This window comes from Camellia sinensis, chromosome 10, assembly GCF_055761805.1.
Source record: "Camellia sinensis isolate YWXY chromosome 10, ASM5576180v1, whole genome shotgun sequence".
Taxonomy (NCBI): Eukaryota; Viridiplantae; Streptophyta; class Magnoliopsida; order Ericales; family Theaceae; genus Camellia; species Camellia sinensis.
In genome coordinates, this window is record NC_138970.1 from 145406991 (window position 1) to 145429794 (window position 22804).

The 22804-nt window shown below is 34.3% G+C and overlaps 1 protein-coding gene across 5 annotated transcripts; it reads left to right on the forward strand.

Annotated features, from left to right (window-relative positions):
• Nucleotides 1-912: 912 nt before the first annotated feature.
• On the forward strand, nt 913-17400 carry LOC114269006 (nuclear poly(A) polymerase 1). Of its 5 annotated transcripts, XM_082892517.1 has the most exons (14): nt 913-1039; nt 1136-1781; nt 2033-2186; nt 2356-2433; nt 2519-2626; nt 5939-6001; nt 6107-6268; nt 10703-10816; nt 10910-10972; nt 11069-11398; nt 14787-14951; nt 15040-15915; nt 16712-16788; nt 16925-17400. In XM_082892517.1, the coding sequence occupies exons 7-14, from the start codon at nt 6134-6136 to the stop codon at nt 16962-16964; spliced, it is 1800 nt and encodes a 599-aa protein (XP_082748643.1). In that variant the 5' UTR covers nt 913-1039; nt 1136-1781; nt 2033-2186; nt 2356-2433; nt 2519-2626; nt 5939-6001; nt 6107-6133; the 3' UTR covers nt 16965-17400. The 5 variants fall into 5 exon arrangements, 3 of the variants coding, with proteins under 3 accessions (XP_082748643.1, XP_082748642.1, XP_082748641.1); XR_014342699.1 differs by lacking the exon at nt 2033-2186 and having other exon boundaries at nt 16605-16788; XM_082892516.1 differs by lacking the exon at nt 2033-2186.
• Nucleotides 17401-22804: the final 5404 nt, after the last annotated feature.

Sequence of the window (22804 nt, forward strand, 5' to 3'; positions counted from 1 at the left end):
TATCATACCCTTCATATTTTGAATAATTTTATTTTGAAAAAATTTCGAATATGTTTGGTTTGGATTTGTAGAGTGATTTTGAGAATTTTTTTAAAAAAAATTTGTTTGGTTAGCAATTTTTTCAAAATAATTTTCAAAAGGGCAATGCTAGAGACCCACTAAAAGTGGTGCTCTAAAGCAACCACTAATGATGTAGCATCCACTTTTTCAAAAAACAAAAAAAACAAAATAGACACAACAACATTGTGGCAGTGGGTGCCACATCATTAGTGGTGGCACTAATTAGTGCTCCTACTTATTTTCCTTTTCAAAATCACTTTCTCTCTCTTGTACATAAATCAATCACTTTTCTCTTTTCTCTCTCATTTTCAATCACTTTTTCTCTTACACACATCTAGTCAATTACAATAAAATATCAAATCATTCCAAACTCCAAAACTACTTTCAAAATACATAACCAAACAAATCAAAAAAATTTCTAAACTCTTTTCTTAAAACAATTTTTAAAAACTACTCTTTCAAAACCAAATCAAACATATCCTTCATTTAAGTGCATAGACCCTTTGTATTTTGAATAATTTTATCTTGAAAAAATTTGGACAAATTACATATACCCCTCGAAGTTTAGTAAAATTATAGATACCTCTAAGATTTAAGAAATTATAAATACCTTAAGGCCATGTTTGTTTGGATGGACATGAACTTGTGATTGGACTAATAGTTCAATAAAATTATTAATTCGATGTTTGGTTAAACAATTGAAGTATAGACTAATTATTTTAAACTTAACTTTTAATTAAGATATGATATATAATCCAACGAATTCGTAATCTCAGAATTATTAGTCATGGAAATGCTAATCCAGTCCGACCAAACAAACATGGCCTAAAGGTTATTTTGCATAGTATTATAGGGCAAATTTTATGAAAAGATAAATATCTCTTCTGTCGTCGTCATCAGCATCATCGGCGCAACTGATTGCCTTCTCCTTCTCTCTCCTCTACTTTCTATTCTTCCACCAGTCTCTCACTCTCTGTTGGTAAGAGTCTCTCTCTCTCTCTCTCTCTCTCTCTCTCTCTCTGTATATTCACCTTGTATAGTCTAATGGGTTCGATTCGATCCTTTGTTTGGGCAGGTCTAGTTAGGTTCTTCAATCGAAAAGACGAGAGACCCTATCGAGAATCGTATATTCCGAATCAACCGACCTCAGACCGGGCTTCCTTCGTAATTTATGCACTCTAGGGTTTCGATCCCTGATCTGGTCTCTTGTTTTTGGATTAAATTTGCTTTATTTATAGAGTGAGAGAGAAATATATATATATGTTTGGTGGAGGCGTTGTATCATTATTATCATCCAATTAAACTATTTAGGGTTTTGATTTGTATAGTCTCTCTCGAATTAATGAACAGTTTTGCGTATTAGTAGAGGATTAGTGAAACTTTTATTAATTTTTATTTATTGCTATATCGCTGTTGCGCTGATATAATTGAAGCTCGATTGTCTTTGATTTTGAAACAGAAAAAGAGAAAATTGCAAGATATATTATTATTGTCATATGCGTTTTTAAGTTTTGATAAAATATTCACACAGAAACGCAAACAAAAGAAAAGAAAATTTAAAAAAAAAGGAAAGAAGAAAGATTAAAAGGAAAGAAAAGGAATTTATGGGTAGCCCTGGATCGAGCAACTCTGCCACTGCACAGCGACTAGGCTTGTCGGATCCAATATTTACCGGAGGGCCTACAGAGTTCGATGTGATTAAGACCCGCGAGTTGGAAAAGGTTGGTTTTTGATGCTACTATTGAAAGAAATCTATTATGTCTCATTTTGTGTACATTTTTGTTGGTTGGTAATGATGCAAAATAGAAGAATTTTAATTTTTGAACACGGAATAGTAAGCCATTACTTGTTGGAAAGTGAGTGATCTACAATTTTTAATTCTATGCTTGTTTTGATAATGAGGAAAAATTTGAGAAACTATACCAAATGTATACATATGTATAAAGCTAAACTGAGAGATGCTCTTTTGTAGCCTTTTGTACTTTGCCCCCCTTTCCTGAAGAATTATTCAAATTTTGGTCAGAAATGCCTGCACCAGTTGCATTGCACACAAAATGTTTTCTTGCTTTGAACACATAGATGTGTGTTAAGAAATGCATCCAAGTGGATAGTTTGGTGAAGCTCACGTGAGTAAAGGTTTCTCTTTTGTGGTTCCATACAACTGAAATATCTATGATCAAAAACATTTAGTACCTGGCATTCCTGTAGAACAAAACAAGTTGAACATAAAAGTTTTATTTGGAGTTGCAGATCTTTGATTGTATATATTTGATTATGGTTTGTGTGTGCAATCAGTTTCTTGCAGATGTGGGATTATATGAAAGTCAGGAAGAAGCTATTAAAAGGGAGGAAGTGTTGGGGAGATTAGACCAGGTTGAATTGTCTTGTCATTTGGAGTTACTATTGTTAAATTATGCTTGTGTAATTTGTTAATACAAACTTGTTGCAAATTGAACAGATAGTGAAGATATGGGTGAAGAACATTTCCCGTGCTAAAGGTTTCAATGAGCAACTAGTCCAAGAAGCTAATGCAAAGATCTTCACATTTGGTTCCTATCGGCTGGGTGTATGAGTCCCCTCTCTCTCTCTCTCTCTCTCTCTCTCTCTCTCTCTACTTTTTTGCTACGAATTGATTTTACTTGCTTGTCCACATTGATTTTACAAATTGACTACAACAGTATGGCAAAAGTCTTGCTATTGTCAAAAATAGCACAAAACTCAATTTTGGGCTCTCCAATGGCTACCTAAACCTTGTGTCACATTTGGCACAAGGTTTAGCTATAGTAGCTAAAGTTTCATAACCCTTTTATGGGACCCACATGTAATGTTTATATTTGGCATTTTATGAGAAAAATAGAAGAAATAGCATTTGTACCATCGGAGCAACATTGCTAAAATATATCAATAGCTAGCCATTTAGCTATTGAACCATTGGAGATACTCTAAAATGTGTACTACCTTGTTGAAGTAGGGATGATGGCATCTCTATAAATTTTATTCAATGGGTCATTGTCAAGTTAGCATCAATTTGAATGTTAAGTTGTATTGAACCTATCAAAATCCAATTTTGAATTATATGTGGAAAAAATTTAGATCAATTTCCAGACATTCATCAAACTCATTTTTACTGTCCTAGTTTGACAAATTTTCGATTATGCCTTGAGAGCTCGTTTGGGAATTGACTATTTTAGTTGGCTTTTTACGAAAAAAGCATGCAAAAAAAGTAGAGAATGATGTGATTGGGTGTTTTGGTTTTTTGGTTATTTTAGCCAAAAAGTTATCTTCCCAAACACCTTCACAAACGTTATAAAAATGATTTTTGTTTATTTTATCCATATTATATTTTAACTATTGAATATCAGTTAAGCTACTTAGGTTTGTTTTGAGAACTAGCTATTTTAGTTGGCCTTTTGATTTTTTATGAAAAAACGTGTAGAAAAGTAAGAGAAAAGAGTTGATTTTTGGTGTTAACTTTTTTGCTTTTTGGACTATTTTAGGTGGTTCTCAAACTTTGCCTTAATCTCAAGTTTTTATGTATCCCATTTATTTTCGAAGACAATTATTTCCATTTATTAATTTTTTGGAAAACATTTCCATTTAATTTTATCTTCTTTGAAGCCTACAAGAAATTATAATACATAGCAATTAATTCAAACATGTTTTCATGATTTCTTGTGAAAGTCATATAATAATACTCAAGTAATTAGTGTATAGTGTCTAATGATTGCATATATTTTAATGTTCAACACCGCTAACTAATGAAATTAAAATAAAAGAAATTAGTACTCAAGTACACAATGTTTGAAGTTTAATATTATATGCTTCACAGCTTAATTTTATAGCAAGTAAAAAAAAATGGATTGTTTAGTTAATACGAAATCCAAATTAAGTTAATTTACTTTAATTGACTTTTATCAAAGAAGAAAAGGAAATTAAATTGCAACTTATATAATTTCTAAGGTAAAATAGTATAAAATTTAAAATAAAATGTTACAAAAAAAAGGTGATGTTTACGTTTTATGTTTATTCACTAGTAACTAAAGAATTACAAAATAATTTAGGAATCAATTAGAGAAGTAAATAATATGTTTAATGTTTTTGTATGAAGATAGCAGTGAGAGAATGGATACTTGTTCATAGGTTACTTTGGAATGTGTTTGATTACAAGCTTTGTGAATAAGAGGGTAAATTTTTTTAAAGTATCTCAATAGCAAAATTGAATATTTATCAAACTAGGAGGGCAAAAGTGAAGTTTTACCATTCCTCAAGTAATCCACACAATGTATGCTCTGTTTCACCAATTACCTGACAATTTCACGTTAATTGAAGAAAATAATGAACTATTTCAAACAAAAATGTAAAAGCTATATTTCCTTAAGTTTATCATCTTTTGTGAATATGGTTTGGCATATTTTTTAACAAAAGATTGGTATAAGGCTGCTACTATAATTTTATCTTAGGTCAAAATTAGTTGTCTTTGGTCTTATGGATTATGAGATTTGGTATCTAAGGTGTAAAATGTATTTTAAGGCAATGTTGGACTAAAGGTCAAATTATTAAATGCGAATGAGTCATTTTGAAAGAATAAAGATGTAAATTGAAATTTCCAATAGGTTTATTAGTAACATTGGTGCTATTTACACCATTAGATACTCTTTAATGGGTGCTCTGTAGGACACCACGAGGTTGAAAAAAATCATTTTCTCAGTTTTTTTCTTCTTTCCCTCTCTCCGTCCCTCCCTTCATATTTCCGCTTTTTCCTGTGTGGGTATGTGTGATTGCCCCTTCGTTGGGGACTGGGTGTAGTTGAAAAAAATCACAGCCTCCAAACTGACTTTTATATATTTCTAAACTTCTTTATCACTTTTAAATATTCAACATAGGCACCCATATACCCTCCCTCCAGATCAGATGGGCACAATTTTAGCGGGAGAAATTGCTTCCGCTCTCAGTAAAGAACCTCCTGCCAAATATCTTCTTGCTCTTGATATGATTGAATCAAGAAGATTTTTTTAAGTGTGGTTCAACTGTGTTTGGCTGACTTGGGGCTCAACATTTAGCCATATGAATAAGGCGACCTTTTAGAGAAACATAGATTTACATATATAAAATAATGATCACCAATGTAAACTCAAAGAGCAGTGAAAACTATGAAGGACCAATTCAAACTATATTTATTAACTAAAAAACCAAAAGGAGATAGATTACCATTACTTCAGAAATTTAACATATTAATAATAATAATAATAGTAATGTGATGTGAGCTATGAAGCATCAACACTCCAAAACAAACGTCGTAAGGGTGTTGGACACAGGGACATTGCGGGGAGACGTATGGGACACTTCATGTGATGTGTCCCTTTATTTAATTAGTTTTTTCTAGTGAACATGTCTGGGACATGCTGGGATCATGCTAGGAACACAACAACTAATTCCCCCCTCCCCCCCCAATTTTTTATAGTGCTTTTGATAAATGTTGGATGTCGAATATTTATTACTTTTTGTTTAGGTTTAAATACTTAATAGATGATCCATAAAAAAGATATAAATTATAAATGTTAATTTGAAATTGATATATTTTTCTTTAAATATCGAATTAGTGTTAGTTTTTGTTAATTTTGATTGTTTGTGAATGTAATATTAATCTATATAGAAAATAAAAATATATGAAAAAATATGTTATTGCTATGTCCCCATCGTGTCTGTGTCCCCATTTTTTATGAAATCACCATGTCTTGTGTCCATATCCTTGCTTGTTATGATGTGAACACAAATTTTGCTAAGGATTGCTTAAGAGTTAGCCTTAAGATTATAAATCTTGTTTGTTGTTATATTGAATTTTTTAAATTGAGTTTCTCTGGGTGTGGTTGTCAAATAGGTACACGGCCCTGGTGCGGATATAGACACACTATGTGTTGGACCAAGACATGCCACTCGAGATGTATGATGAGAACTTTCTCCTCCGTGAGCAGCAATTTGCATTTCTTTTTAGTTTTCCTCTAATGGAGATTGATAAGTCTAATTTTTCTTCTATAACTCAATGCAGGAAGATTTCTTTGGTAAATTATACAAAATGCTGGCAGAGATGCCTGAAATTCAAGAATTACATCCAGTCCCTGATGCTCATGTTCCAGTATTGAAGTTCAAATTCAGTGGTGTGTCAATAGATCTTCTTTATGCAAATGTAGCACTTTGGGCTATTCCTGAAGTAAGTAATTTTTTTTTATGGTTACCTTGTATTCACTTTCTGAATGTGGTTTAACAAACATTTAACGAAAAACAGGATAAAATGGTTTTAAGTATTCAACTTTTGTAGTGACCTTCGTTTTTGATGATAGTGTTGCTTGTGTAGGGGGCAAGTGTGCATCCTAAAAGTAAAAGGTTACCACTATTATCTTCCTGGATGATAGTATAAAGATCTAATTCTTGATGACTTATATATATAAAAAAAGATAATACAAAGATGTAAAAATTTACTTTGTTTTTAAGTGACCAATCCTTTTCATGTTTAAATGAAAAGAGTATAAATATTAGTTCAAAATTGCTGCTCATAAATCTTTGTGCCAGCTGTAGTAGTATTCTTACATCTTCTGATATTTAGATCTTAAATAAAAACCAAAAAGTCCTGTCAGTTTGATTTGTTCCCCTAATTTTTAGAGCTAGTACTAGTTATTACTGTTAATAATTGGAGTTTTATAAACAAGGAAAATGTATTCCATTTATCATTTGGTATATTATGTGGTGTTGATATTCTCTGGTGGACTAGTTTACACCACAACTGGAAGTTGGGAGGAGATTTTTTTGTGAAGAATCATTTGGTAGGTTTAGTGAAAAACTTGGGCTGCGGTGGGGGAAGCCATCGAGTTTGAGAGAAGATATAGGTTTTAGACTATTTCTCTGTGACAAAATGCGTCCTGGGCTTATAATGTAATTGGGCATGGTAGTTTAGATAGATGTCTATAAGTGTGTTCTGTTGAAGATGCCGGTCAGCTGTCACAAGCGTCAAAGTTCAGTTGTTCCTTTACTCAGACAAGTATACATGTATTCATGTAGATTGCATCCGAGGGTCATGTTGTTCTAAGTTACCTCATTGGAAATGTTTTTTGAGTATGAGGAGTTATTTTAAACCTTGGGTATTGTTTTTTTTACCTTTCAAACTTGTATTTTTAACAAGAAGCAAAGACTGATGCTTGCTTAGTGGTTGCTAGTTGTGTTTGATTGCCGTAGGTGATGTAGTGCTAGTGTTGATTCATTTTATAAACTTTTTTTGGGGTTCATTCTCTAGTAGGTAACACTCACACTCAATGATTGAGCGCTCAATCTTTTACTTGAGTCTTTAAAAATTCTAGTGAGCAACACTCGCTAGGTAATTGAGCACCCAACATATGTTTTCTGCAACTCGACCTGTTTTAGGTTTTAGTATTCACTGTGCATCTATATACCTTCACAATTCTTGTTTTTAGGGATGCTGACTTTTAAGCGTATTATTGAGTCTTGTAAACGAGTGATTTTATTGAGTATTTTTCCTTCAAAACCCTTAAATACATTGTATCATACCAATGGAGCTGTTAGTGCAAAGACGTAGGTGAGGTGCTTCCTTCCTGGTGATTGTGGAGTACTAGAAAGATCTCAAAATTAGGTTAATTGAGGTGTGGTTGTAAGTTCTCGTGTCTATCGTTTTTGAAATTTTAGATTTGCTTAGTGGACTATTGTTCGGGAGTTGGGATCATGAGTTTTTCCTCTCGAAGAGTTTTCCTTGAGGTTTTCCATGTTAAGTCACTGTGTTATGCTTTACGTACTTACTTATTGTTGTGATTTGTAATAAAAATCCTAACTGAGAATTGGCTGGTAATTTTAAGAGGTTAAATTGGCCTGTTCACCGCTGTCCAGGAGCAATTTCCTTCGACTTTGTAATTTTAAAATTCATATTTATTGGAATTGTTGAACATATATATTACAACTAAGAAAAAAATTACTTCTTATAATATTTTATATATAAAATACATAAATGCTCCCCTAAGAAGTATGGACACAGACACATAACACGACACGACATGGATATGCGGACACAGGAATTTTTATAAAATGCATGACACGACACATTGCAGACACGTGCAAACATATAATTTTATTTATTTATTTTTATTTCATATTTTTAAATATTTGATATTTATTTTATGTCAAATATTTAAGTTTATGAAATTTATCAACCGTAAATATGCTATTTTAATTAAAAAATGGTCCTTAATGCTTCGCCAACGTGTCTCTAGCGTGTCTTAAATGTCTCAATGTGTTCGACTCTCTCTAGCTTGTCTGACATGTGTTCAGAATGTGTCCATGTTTGACATGTGTCGGACACTTGTATGCATAGTTATCAGAATCCCGATCCGGATCTTACGATCTATTTAAGTACAATCGATCCGGATCATGTAAAAAACTCCTTATAGGTAGGATCTTTCGATCCTGGTAGTGGGATCTTATAGGATCGTAGAATCCCGATCCGAATCCGATCCTATCCGATCCAATTTACAAGCCTTATTTTGTATTGTATGACATATTTTATTGTAAATTTTATGTTTGTTGTCTAAATACCAATTTATGTGGTCAAAATAAATAATAAAAATTAAGTAGTATTGAATCAAATAGACTAAGAAAAACAAACTAGGAAACAAACATTCAAAAATTGCGGTAATTTAAAAAAATTAAATAGTCGGAAAAACAAACATAGCTTTAGCAGAGTCTAAGGAGGGTAAGATGATTGCAATTTTATCCCAATTTTTGGAGAGATTATTTTTGTGACTTGAATCCGCTCCACCAGGGATGTTAACGACAAACCTTATCATTCGGTTAAGTTATTCTTTTGAGTTTTTAATATATTTTCATATCCAACTTTGTTAAATATTTTTTCTTCACTTTTTATGCATTATTGTAGATTGTAAAGTATTTTGTTATAGAATTTTTCTTCTTCTTCACCTTCTTTTTTGATGAAATACAATACTTTTGCCATCGAGTCTTCTATTGTATAATATTACATGTACATTTTACATAGAGTATTATATTTTTCATAATATCTTCACTTTTTTTTAATAGAATATAGGCTCATTTCGTGTATACTTTATAAGAAATATTTATTTAAATTAAATTATTATGTAATTTGTCCTTTTCGGCAGGATCTTACGATCCTCGATCCGATTCTACGATCCGATCCTATCAACACCTCCAACGATCCAACGTAGGATCCCGATTTTAACAACCTTGCTTGTATGTCACCTCCGGAGAGGTGTCTGTGCTTCATGGACACTCCCTAGGTGCTCCCAATCTTATACTCACCCCCGTTTCTTTTTTGTGAAGCTATGCATATGACCCCTTGCTTGGATGCTTGGTTTGTGTGTGTACATTCTAACGCAGAGCAGCATGTTAGGAACTAAAATAATGTTGCTTGTGGTCGATTCTGTCTTAGGGTAAAGCTACGGAAAGCTTATAGATTTGGGATTAAGATTGTAAGCTTTTATAGATTGAAGAGGATCAGGATTAGAATTTTCTTTGTTTGGAGATTAGTGTTGTATTTCCGTAATTTAGTTGTTGTTATGGGTCTGTTTGTCATTCAAAGAACAAAATTTGATTGTGGAGAACTAAAGATAAGAATATTCAAGGGTTCCTACTGTGAATCCCTTTGCTAGATAGTTTTAGTGATTACATCATATAATAATCCATGGTATGAATCACGGATAAGGACCCAATAGTATAAACCAAATCAAGCCTTAAGTCCCACATAAATCCTTTTTTTCCATTTGACTCTATTCAAGGTCATGTCGTTAGTTAAATTGAGGCGATTCATATCTCTATTTACTACACCAGCCCACATCAATCTAGGTCTGCCCCTTCCTAACACTTCCATCTACCGTTATTGTATCGCATCTCTTCACTACTGCCTCTGTTGGTCTTCTTTGTATATACTATTGGGTCAAATTAAGGACCTAATAGTATATTTATACTAAAAATAAGACCCTCGTACCACTATTACAACCTATGAGCAAGAATTCTTTGAATTTACTAGAATACCCTTGGTTCAACATAAGAAAATAACAATAAAACAACAGTGAGCTGCATATTAGGTTATAGTCATCATCATAGAATAGGAATAAATTTAACTAAAATGTGATTGGAGATGTCCTTAGTGGGCCCATGTGAAAATCTCAATTTGCCTACTTTTTTTCAAGTTCTACCTCATTCTGATTTTGCCTCCTTACATTGCCACTTCTCTGTGCAGTTTATCATTGAGACCTTCATTTTTTTTTTTTTTTTGTTGATAAATTCATCGAGACCTTCATTCTTGAACATCCTCATATTTGGCTAATCTTTGTTTAGGCATGCCATTGTGTTTAGGGCCTACTCTTAAAAAAGAGAATAGTTTGAAGTATATTTCTTCCCTCTTGTTTGTTTGTATGCCATTCTTTATTAAATATGTTGTGTTATGGAAAAGTGTGTATTTATTATCATCATCTGACTAAGAGCCTACATTAGTATTCTTAGCGTGGCAGGCTTCAGTTAATACTTTTATGGCTTGTGGAATCTGACTGTCAACTTGTCAAAACTTTTTAAGGTTGGTTGAGGCATCTCCAAACATGTTCATCTATTGCAGGACTTGGATGTTTCACAAGATTCAATACTACAGAATGTAGATGAACAGACAGTTCGTAGCCTCAATGGATGCAGAGTTACAGACCAAATTTTGCGTTTGGTGCCAAATATTCAGGTTGTATTTAATATATTTGTGCACAAATTTGCCTTTTTCTTACTTTATTTTTATATATGCATTGCTGATTATGTTTATTGTTTGTCTTGTCAGAACTTTCGTACTACGCTGAGATGTATGAGATTCTGGGCAAAGAGACGTGGGGTTTATTCAAATGTGAGGAAGTTATTTTCATGCTGAATGTTTCTCTGTTGTGACCACTGTTGTCGCATTTATCTGACTATGTCAATTATTTGTTTCTGTTGCAACCAGGTTACGGGGTTTCTTGGTGGTATTAATTGGGCATTACTCGTTGCTCGTATATGCCAGCTTTACCCAAATGCACTGCCTAGCATGTTGGTGTCAAGGTTCTTCAGGGTCTATAATCTGTGGAGGTGGCCAAACCCTGTCATGCTATGTCCTATTCAGGAAGGTTCTCTGGGACTTTCTGTTTGGGATCCTAGAAAAAATTTTCGGGACAGACAGCATCTGATGCCGATCATAACGCCTGCATATCCTTGCATGAACTCTAGTTACAACGTGTCAACAAGTACATTGCGTGTTATGATGGATGAGTTTCAGAGAGGCAATGAAATTTGTGAGGTACCTTCGTGAATTTTAAGTTTTATGTTGATTTTGGAGATGTTTACAGTGTGAATCATTAGATGATTTGTGGCAATTTGGTTGATTAAGCTTTATTTCGCAAGAACAATGCTGCAGTTTTAGCTATACAACCTTTGATGTTCAATGTACTATAAGTTACTATAATTTAACCATTATTCTTTGACTTCAATTATGTTTATCACCACTTTTCTACTTGGTAGGCATATCGTCCTTTTCCATCCTAGTTACTTTTGTCCATGTCTTAGAATCTTGGATCTGTTGACTTTCTGTTTTCTAAGGAATATTTTTATGTTTTATTGCCCTTGTGAACATGAATTTTTATGTTTGATTGCCTGCTTCTCTATGGCTGCTGTTGGAACTTGTTTAATTGAACATGTAAGCTTATAAATGCTTCATGCATGACTTTTCTCCAAATGTTTGTCTTCTTGAAGTTTCTATGAATATACCTCCCTCAGATTGGCTGTTTTTTAGAGCTTGGTGGCTAGTGTCGGCTTTGTTAATTTGTTGCTTGGAAATATTTCTCTGTTACCTAGGAGGAATTATCCTGTCTTCCAAGAATTCTAGGTTGGTGGTGTACCCAACCAATAACAGTGGCCTAAGAATTACATGGCACTAAAAACAAGGAAATGGTGGAGAAATGACATGATCTCATTGGATGGACACATGGTCTTCCTGACCCATAGGATAACTTCTGATTACCTAGTGTCTGGTCCTTGTTTATGTTGGTCTTATACAGTTGTGGGATAAATCTATAAAATGTTTATGTTGGTCATATACAGTTGTGGGATAAATCTATAAAATGTTCCTAGAGATGAGACGTCTCTTTTTCCTTTCTGTGTTGCATTAAATCTGAAGTCAAATTGGGAGGACCCACGTGGACAAGGGTGTAAGTATGAGGGGACCTTATTCGTAGTGATGAGGTAGAATGGAAGCCAGCTCTATCAAAAAATTTTCTCCACATTTAGATAAACATAAGTTATTGATTGGCAATGTTGTGTGAATTTTTGTACTTTTTTTGAGTAACTACAATTTACTTAATGATGCGTTGACTTATACCAGCTTTGCGTACCTCACCATTTTAACTGGTAGGGATTTGCACCCATTAGTTTATAGTATGCAAAGAGGGTAGACTTATGCCAGCTTTGCGTACCTCACCATTTTAACTGTTAGGGATTTGCACCCATTAGTTAATAGTATGCAAAGTGGGTACACAGGAGGGAAAAAAATGTTATGATGACTACATTTGCTAACCATATTTTGTTTACCATACTATTGCATTGGTAACAGACACGAGTGAAGGAACCAATTAGAATAATACAATGGTGACACATGGGATGGTAAACAACTTTTGGTTAGTAGTATGTAAAGTGGGTACACAGGAGGGAAAAAATGTTATGATGACTACGTTTGCTAACCATATTTTGTTTACCATACTATTGCATTGGTAACAGACACGAGTGAAGGGACCAATTAGAATAATACAATGGTGACTCATGGGATGGTAAACAACTTTTGGTACATAAATGTGCTTATCCTAGCATTATTGAAAAAAATGGAGTGGGTATTTTTCTCACTTGTGATAATTATTCTTCTAGCTTCCCTCTCCCTTCTCCTTTCTTTTGTTTTTGTTTTTGTTTTTGTTTTGTTTTTGTTTCTTCCATTAATGTACAGTGGTGAAATGAACTATTTTGGCCTAAATTTGTTTGTACAAGGGTTGTGTTAATCATAAATCCCAAATCATAAATTTTTAGAAGTATTGGATCTTCTTGTTTCTTCTTTAAGATCACAAAGGGATGGGGAGAGGGAGGGGGTGGTTAGTGGTGGTGTGCGGATTATTAGGCCAGGGATTAAACTGATGGTGGGATAAACCTTGGCACATGTTTTAACAGTTGACGTCATGTGGGCCCACTTATCCCATCCATTATTGCAGTGCCCATCAAACACTAGATCAGGGTGGTACATGTTATATATAGTCCTTGGGTTGGATGTCTGGGGCCTAATTATCCCAGGCTTCCAATCCTTTCTTGGTATGCAAACCGGCCTGTAAAAACTTGAGTGTTTTTTTTAGAAATGCTTGGCTTGGTTAGTTGGTTTAATGATTTCTGATATGTCTATTTGCTATGATCTGGATATTGAGACATTATGATAATCCAGGTGTCTTATAATTTCATTTCGTAGTTTTTTCTTGTATTTTTCATTTAGTTAAGTAAAATATATTAGCATTTTGATATAAATATTTGTAAGAAGCTTATTAGTGTAATTCTGGTATGTGATTTGACCATATATATGGGTGCCTCTATATGCACCCAAAAAAATTTGTTGGACACTGATTTCTTAAGGCATCCCACTCCAAATTTGAATTATTATTATTATTATTATTTTTTGTTGAACACCCAAATAATCCCAACTATACCTCGACCCACTCACCAACCACACCCTCCTAGCCACCTCCACTACTGCCTTCTGACACCCCTATCCCCTCCCTACTGTCTGTAGCTCCCTCACCTTCTCTCTGTCTCTCTGAGTCTCTGAAAACCCTGGTTCTAGGGTTCGTGGCGAGGAAGGCAGGGGAGGGAGGTTCGTGATGGGGAGGGGCTGGAAGGGGGGAGGGAATTGCAGGGTCTTGGCCGGGGAGACGAGCTGGGTTAGGGCTTTGCAGTGAGGGAGGGGGTCACGTCGAAGAAGGGGGGGAGGAGGTTGTGGCGACGAGGAGGAGTTTGGGGAAGGTTGGCCGGAGCAGGGAGTGGCTGGCTGGAGTTAGGGTTAGGGTTTGTCCCTTTTGGTAATTTTATTTTGGGGTAAAATGGTATTAAATAATTTTTTTTTTTTGAAAAATCGTGTGTCCAACTAAGTTTTTGGTGTGCATTTAGAGGCTCCCCATATATACACATTGGAAAATACCAGTGTCTTCTTTGTAGGAATGTGGTTCGATATAAATAACACTAAACATGTATATTGATGAAAAATTTCATCAACAATCATTAGAACTAGTTGTTTGTAAAACATTTGAGCATCTGCTGTTGCTGGGGTTTCTCCATTTTGGAAAGGTTTTTTCTCATGGGACGAAACATATTATTCATGGCCTTGAAGTTAGCTTCTGAATTTCCAATCCTCATTGGGTTAAGAATCCTAGTTTTGTTCACTTCCACATTTGACCCGAGTCTTCTTCTAAAAGTGTTATTCCCTTTTGAGGCCATGATTGATGTCAATTGAGATTTTGACTACCTCACTTAGTGCTTTGAAACTCTTTTCATTCTGCTGTGAGCTAGCTCTATAACTGTTCTCTCTCTCTCTCTCTCTCTCTGACTGACTATTATTTATTTGTGCTATGTAATTTTTTTTTCTATAATTTTATGTATTCTTGCAGTCGATGGTGAAGAACGAGGCTGGATGGATGACCCTGTTTGAGCCTTTCCCATTTTTTGAAGCATACGGAAATTATTTGCAGATAGATATAGCAGCTGAGGATGATGATAACTTGAGGAAATGGAAAGGCTGGATTGAGTCTCGGATTCGCCAGCTTACTTTGAAGGTGATACCATCTTTCTCTTTTCTTATTTTGTCGTCAGCACTAAAATTTTCTTGAAGCTCTATTCTCATGCTGGCATTCAATTATTCAGATTGAGAGGGACACAAATAGCATGCTTCAGTGCCACCCACACCCTGGTGAATTTTCTGATAAATCCAGACCGTTTCATTATTGTTATTTCATGGGTCTGCGGCGGAAGGCAGGCACTAATGCTCAGGAAGGTGAACAATTCGATATAAGGTTGACTGTGAAGGAATTTAAGGACTCTGTGTTCAGGTACCACTCCTGGAGTGCCGGAACGTTGATCGATGTATGCCACGTAAGACGTAAGAACATTCCTCTTTTTGTATTTCCGGGTGGGATTCGGCCACCCCAACCTACAAAAGTAGCTGGAGAAACTCTTTCTACTGCAAAAAGAAAGCGTAGCTCTGGTTCTCCAGATGCTGCAATGAATGGGAAGAAGATAAAATTGGATGAAGTTGATTCGGGGACTAACTCAAGGGGACCCCAATGTCATGCAGTAGAGACTGATCATGCAGGTTTGCCTGTTGAAGCAAGCGCAAACGAACAATTTGAAGCTGATGTAGAGAGCATCTCAAATAATGCAAGATGTCCCAAGAATATCTTGTGCCGTGATCAGGAAGTTGAAGGATCTGTTAGATGCAGCCCACCTGCTGGGCCTTCATCTTTTTCGAGTGTTTCATTAAGCGCAGGGGAGGAGAAGCAGCTTAACACGGAGCAACCCAGTGGACCATTTGTGAGCTGTCACCATAGTCCTTTGAAAGAACTTGATGATCTTGAAAATGATGCAGGATTGACTAATCAAGTTCATGATTTTGGTGGGACCATGAAAGTTGGCCCTGTGCAGCCTTTGACAGCCAAAGAAGAAGGCGGCGTTGCAGAAGCAGGGAAAGGGGTTGGTTCTTCCTTGAAGTTCTTGCAGAATGGAGGCTTGGAGGAGCTTGAGGTGTTGTCAGATAACTCCTTTCACCTTAACATGTGCACACCATTTATTTATATATATTTTCTGTTCCTGATTTTCTATTCTTTAATACGTGCCTGTAAAATCCTTGATGGGTTCATACTGCTTCGGTTTCTGTTTTTGGATGCATTCATTAACCTCAAATTCCAGGTTACACACAAAAAAAGAGGGTAAATTACACTGACCTCCTTTGAGATTTGGAGAAAATACTGTTAGTCCTACAATCTCGACATCATTACACAAACCTTCCCTTTAGTAATGGCCAGACTAACAGAACTATCAAATTTGTGAGATTACACTTACCCAATTTGTGAGATTACACTCCCTCTCGTCCGTCTAACTCCCCTTCCCCCTCTCTTTTTCTCTAAATCCACCATTAAGAGAGACCGGTGTTATTATGTAAAAAATGTGGGGCTAATTGTATTTTTTCCAAATATCTAGTGAGGTTAGTGTAAATTTTACCCCCTTACACACCCTTGCAAAAAGAAAAAAAGAAAAAATTCAGCAGTATCAATCTATGAAATTTGAACTCTTCTTTTGACCCCTCAACCCCCTTGCAGTTGATCAATGAACTACTTTACACGACGTAGTTTTCAGTACATATCTGTGTTGCATATCTTGTGTCATCTAGATATAATTTTTTAGGCTTTTTTAATCTCAGTATTCTTCTTCAGGGAATAACAAATCTCACCTGTTACCAAATCTGGTAGCTAATTGTTAGCTAAACATATTGAGTTTGTTCATGTCTGACACTTGTCTCTCCTTTTCTACCTGAATAAAGCCTATCGAGCTCACTGCACCTATCTCCAATGTAGCATCCACTTCTACATCGGTGGCCCCTATGAAGCCACGTATCAGGTGATTTATCTGTCAATTAAAGTTACAATTGAACCATCTGAGATGGTTGACTTTTCTTATTGCAAAATATCTTTTAGGTACGTGATTCTGTTTAATTTAAACTGGTTGGTTGTTTTTTTTGTTTAATTATCTGCAGGTTGAACTTCACTTCATTGACGAAAGCAACTGGGCAATAGCGTATGATACAATGTGGCTTAAATTGGGCAGGGCTGGAATAAAGCTCCTTAATCATCCTACGTGGCGGAATGAGGATCCTTCCCAGACTCGGCAGGTATAATCGCACATTTTGTATGAATGAGGATCATTCATACAAGGTATATATGCATGTATGCCTTTATCATCAGAATAGGGATGTTTCTTGATCAAGTGATGGAATGAGGATCCTTCTGAGTTTACCAGTCATGATCATTGAACTGGAATCTTCTTAATCACCTACACCAACCTCCTCTTTAACCATGTAACCCTATGCAAAGAAACCGAGTGCTAGCCATGCACAGTTTAGTAACTTGTATCATTAGTTGAAGCGATCAACTGATACTTGAACACTTGTATTTTTGAGTTGCTTGCAATTAATCAATTCACGTCACCACGGCGAGTTCTATAGTTTCTTCATATTTAGATTTTGGTAGGTTAGTTTCTTGGCAATGGAATTCTTTCAGCATGCTTATTTTAAGAGGTTCTAGTTTGGTTAAATTTTCTTAGCACAGACTACAGACTAATGTTGTCTTATCAATCGTCATCATATATAGTACACTCTTGGGATGGTTTGACTTTTGCCAAGACAATTATTGATCTGTGATGCTCTCTGCCCAGTTTAGTGAAAGAAATTGGTGGTGAACGTATGAGTTTCCATGTTCTCTTTTTACAAGTTCTTTTGGGGTTCAGTTTTGGCCTTTTTATTGTCAAATGAGGTTCTAATGGTTTAGTGAAGATGGTTTGGATGGGCCTGCATTCAGATACACATACCAAAGATGAAGTATGTTTTTATTTGTGTAAATTACACTGACCTCCCTTGAAGTTGGGAGAAAATCTAGCCAGCCGCACAGTTTTTGCATAATATATTGGAATCTCTTAATGTTTTATTTTGCATAATGTTTAGCCCATTTTTATCAATAATTTATTAGTTACATGGATGGAAAAATAATAGGTGTTATTAGCACTTATTTTTCTTCTTTGGATCTCCATCTCTTTTTTTTTCTTTTCTTTTTTTAATTCCAATTTTGTCCAACCATGAAGTTTGATTTTTACTTTTGATGGGTCGTTGAATACACCAAAATTAAATACAAAATTACACTAAATTCTTTTAAAATAATAGCAAGTCCAGGTATCGATCCACAAGGACAATTGTGAAATTAAATTAATTTAGTTGTTAAATTTTTAAATTAATTTTGATAAAAAGATTAATTGTTCATAACTTAATTTAATAACAAATAAATTAAACCAAGTAATTAAATTATTAATTATAAATAAAATTGGATTTATTAATTGGGGGAAAAACCTTGGGCAAAGAATTCATCACTAGTCATGTAAATAGGGTTTTCAATTGAAATCAATTATGTTATGGTTCGAATGAAATAATGTTTCGCAATTACAAGTTCAAAGCATTTAACAAGAAAATTATCACGTTCAATGTACGAGCACGAACTATCTCAAGTAGTACGAATCGTTCACTCTGAACTAAGGTAGTGACACGACTCGTCTCTCGTAGTATGGTTCGTCTCATACCTTAAATGTGAAAGAATAGAAAGCGTTTGTATGGAAAACATTCAACAATCACAGAAAATCGAATATTTGAAGAAATAATGGAAAATATATATATAAGACTTCTAAAATACCATACAAATGTTCAAACCTTTACACAATTAAAAATTAAAAACAAAAAACTAATTACATGGTTAGAGTTTCATCAAAGCCCTAGAAAAGACAACTAGCCGCTTATGGAAGAGTGAGAAGAGGAAGAAGATGAGGAAGAAGACCCCACGGAAGTATCCTTCAAGCTTTTTGGAGCCAATCCTCTCTTGAAACCCTAGCCTCTCTTTTCTTGCCAAAACAATTTCAGAACCCTAATCTAGCCTTTTTCTTACCTATTTATACTTTTGCTCTCTTCCAAACAGGTTTAAAACATCAGGCACATTTTCCTAGAAAAGTCAAGGCACGTGTGAAAAAGTCAACGCACGTGCAGGAATCTGTTTTCGCTCCAAATTCTGTCTTTTTGCCCATTTTATGCTCCGACTATGTACAACCTGATTGACATTAAACACACATAAAATATACAGTTTAACAAGAAAGTAAAGTTAAGAGATCCTAATTAACGGCCTCAATGTTACACAATTCGGCCTTAATCAACTTTTATCTTTAATCTTCTAATCCTAATTTCTCACACCCTAACCCTAGCCATTCCCATCACCTCCGACTGTCGCCGCTGTCGCCTACCCTTCCTGTCACTGTTTGCCACAGCCCAAACCCTAGCCTACTATAGTAGAAGTAATTGAATCGGAGAAACCAAAGCCAATCGATCCCCGAAAAGTCCCTGCATTGTTGATTTTGTTCAGAGAGGAGAGCAATAGAGTTCCAAGAAAAAGGCTCTTAAGTTCACTTATCCACCTCCTTCGCCTCCTGCAACGGCGACCAAAGTGGAAGAGCCACCACCAGCCCAAAAGATTCTGACGGTAACAGTTGAACCCATTTTTGATACTGCACCAAAACCTCCAGATACTGAAACCTACATCTCAGAAGAATCAGGGATCGTCGAAGAAATTGCATCCAAATTCGAAGAAAAGTCCCCTGAATCAGTGGTTGTAGAGAAAGAGATTGTTGAGATTGCGAAGATTGAGACTACTGATTCCCCACTCGAGGAGGTTTTGATTTGGGGTGTGCCGCTGTTCAAGGATAATAGAATCGATGTGATTTTACTAAAATTCTTACAATCCAGAGATTTCAAGGTGAAAGACGCAATTGCAATGCTTAGGAACACAATACTTTTTAGAAAAGAGCTCAATATTGATGCCTTAATCGATGAGGACCTTGGCGAAGATCTCAAAAAGGTTAGGCTCATGCACTGTTTTGACAAGGAGACCTTGTGTGTTACAATGTGTATGGTGAGTTTCAGAACAAAGAATGGTCACATCGGTCGGACGTGAAATGGAGGAGGCCGTTGGTGAGTGGACTGCGAATTGACTACTGGAGGCAACTGAAGTACTACTGGAGGTGGTGGTCGGGAGTGGGGGCTAGGGTTTGGGGTTAGAGGTATAGTTTGTATTAAGGTGGGGGTTCAAAGAGAAAAGGGAAGAGATTCATTTTGTTGGGTGGGTGTTCAAAGAGAAAAGCGGTATAGTTAGTATTAAGGTGGGGTTCAAAGAGAAAAAGGAAGGAATTAATTTGTTGGGTGGGTGTTCAAAGAAATGGAATGGGGCAAAGTAAAGAGGTGGGTGCTAATAGCAGCCCCCAAAAAATATTGTCATGTATTTTACATTAAAATATATATTTTATCTTATTATTCTTGTATTTTCACACTATTTGTATTAATTTTGGTCCTTAGCCTTACTAAAAGGTAAGTTGGTGTAATTATATCACAAGTATAGAGCTCGCTTGTATTTTTTCAAATTTTAGTACAGGTCAGTGTAATTTACTCCTTTTATTTTGAATTAGCTAAATAAAAATGAAATAGTTGTATTAGCTTATAACCAAACAATTGCAATGCCATTTTTTTCTCTCCTGATAATCGAGAATCGGTAGGTTCCTTTCAACCCATTTTTAAAGGTGTGGTTGATTCATAAATTTAGGGAGGAATTTGAAAAGAAAAAAAAAAGAAAAAAAAAAAGAGTGAAATGTAAATAAAACATAATTATATTTTATACATTTTTTTCTTTTCTTTTTTAAATTCTTCTTTAAATTTATAAACCAAACACAATCTAAGACTGCAAACTTGAAATGTGTTAACCTTACCAGGTTATCAACATGAAAATAACCAACCAAACAGGATTGTTAAACAATTATTCACCTTATTTGGTTTACAATGGTTTTTTTTAAGTGAATTTTTTAATATTTTATGTAAATTTTTTTTATTTTTTAGATATAACTAATTTAGATATACTTAAAAAGTATAATATTTATGAAAAGAACTTAAAAAAATTTATCAAATACAAAACTTATAAAAATTTTTAAAATTTTAAAATTATTTTTGAAATTCTAAATCAAATAGAGTGATTATTTCTCTTTCTCTTTCTCTTCCTCATCCTATTTGTTAATGTCACATATTTTGACATTTTAGTTCTTTGATTGCTATAGTGAAAGCCACCATGGGATTAGTTTCTTTCTTCTTTCTTTGGTTTCCTGTGTTGGTTCTGCTTCTGGTTGTTTTGAACTTCCTTTGAATCAAAAAAAAAAAAGAAAAGAAAGCCACCATGGTTGTACAATCCCCAATGTTGTCTCAAGACGTGTCCTCATCATACTACGATTACCGTAAAATTAATTAAATTATAAAAAATAGTCGAGACATTTAATTTATCATTCTTAAAAATTATTTATAATAATTTGTTTGATAAGTGTCAAATTTTAATTTGATAAACAATTCATCATTTCAGATCTAATCTTAATATCACATCATTATGAGTGATTCAGGAGTGATAAATTAAAAAGATGTAATATTGCTATTAAATTATTTGAATTTGATTCATATCAATTTGTTATGTGAATAAAGTTAGTTTGAATATATACATTTTAAAATTTGTTAAATTTTTTAACTAAACTTAAATAACATACTAATTAATTTGAAGTAAACAACTCAATCTTAAATATATTTTAAAACTCATTTAGTTTTCAAATCAAATAATTTGTTACTTAGCTTCCTGCCTATGTATTATTATAATTGTATTTTTTGAAAAAGTTGAATTAGAACCCATAAAGTAGAGGAGCTCCATTAAAGTTGGGTTCAGATTTGTTTAAATGATAAATAAGTCAGTTTTAAACTTTAATTAAAATTCATCATTAAATTTGAACAATTTTTTACACAACTGCTGCTGCTATTGTAGTTGTATCTATATCTATAACAACCTATCTATAAAAGCAGGAAAATCTGTGTTAAACATAACACCAGTGTGTGTCTAATAACCTAGTTGAAATGGCCAATTCACCCTCCTTGAAGATTGCTGATCAAACTCCAGCAAGCACTGCATCAATTGCAGCTTCTCTAACAGAGACAAAAAAATATATATATATTTCATCATATACACAAACACATGTATATACAATATGATATATAAATTATATATATATAGAAAAAAAAATTTACATATCATATAAAAATTTCTAATAGGACGAAAAAATTTTTTGCTGCAAAATAGAAAGAGAATGCAAGATGGGAGAAGAATGAGATATATATTTTTTATACTAGGAACCATTTATGTATAAAATAATATATACATATATATATATATATATATATATATATATATATGTATGTATTTTAAAGTTGTGTGTCCACTACAAGAATTTACACATTTGCCGACCACTTTTGCCGACCAAAAAAATTTTGGTCGCAAAAAAATAACATTTGGCGACCAAATTTTAATTTGTCCCGAATAATCAATATTTTTGGCGACCAAATATGAGTTGGTCGCAGAAGGTCAAATTTTGGCGACCAAAAATTAGTTAGTCGCAGAAATTGGTATGCTTTTGGCGACCAACAACAAATTTGGTCGCGAAAGGTTACATTTTGGCGACCAAAAAAAATTAGTCGCCAAATTAATACTTTTAGCGACTAATATTTTAGTCGCCGTTGATCGAGATTTGGCGACTAAAAAAGTTTGTTGGCGAAGGTACCTTTTTTGCGACTAATATGGTGTTTTGGTCGCCAAAAATTGGGGAGGGAAATTTGAAACATGGAGGGGGGAAATGGAATTTTTTGGCGACAAAAAAAATTTGATGAGGTTAATTTCAAAACGACGTCGTTTTGTACAAGGAAAACAGAAAAAAAAATTAAAAAAAGCCCTGATCTCCTCTCTGTCTCCAACTCGCT

Bases quoted from the DNA above. Each gene is read 5' to 3' on its own strand.
- LOC114269006 (XM_082892515.1), top strand. From the start codon at position 1,665: ATGGGTAGCCCTGGATCGAGCAACTCTGCCACTGCACAGCGACTAGGC. The intron at 6,269-10,702 runs GTAAGTAATTTT...CATCTATTGCAG, and splicing joins CACTTTGGGCTATTCCTGAA to GACTTGGATGTTTCACAAGA. The intron at 10,973-11,068 runs GTGAGGAAGTTA...TGTTGCAACCAG, and splicing joins GACGTGGGGTTTATTCAAAT to GTTACGGGGTTTCTTGGTGG.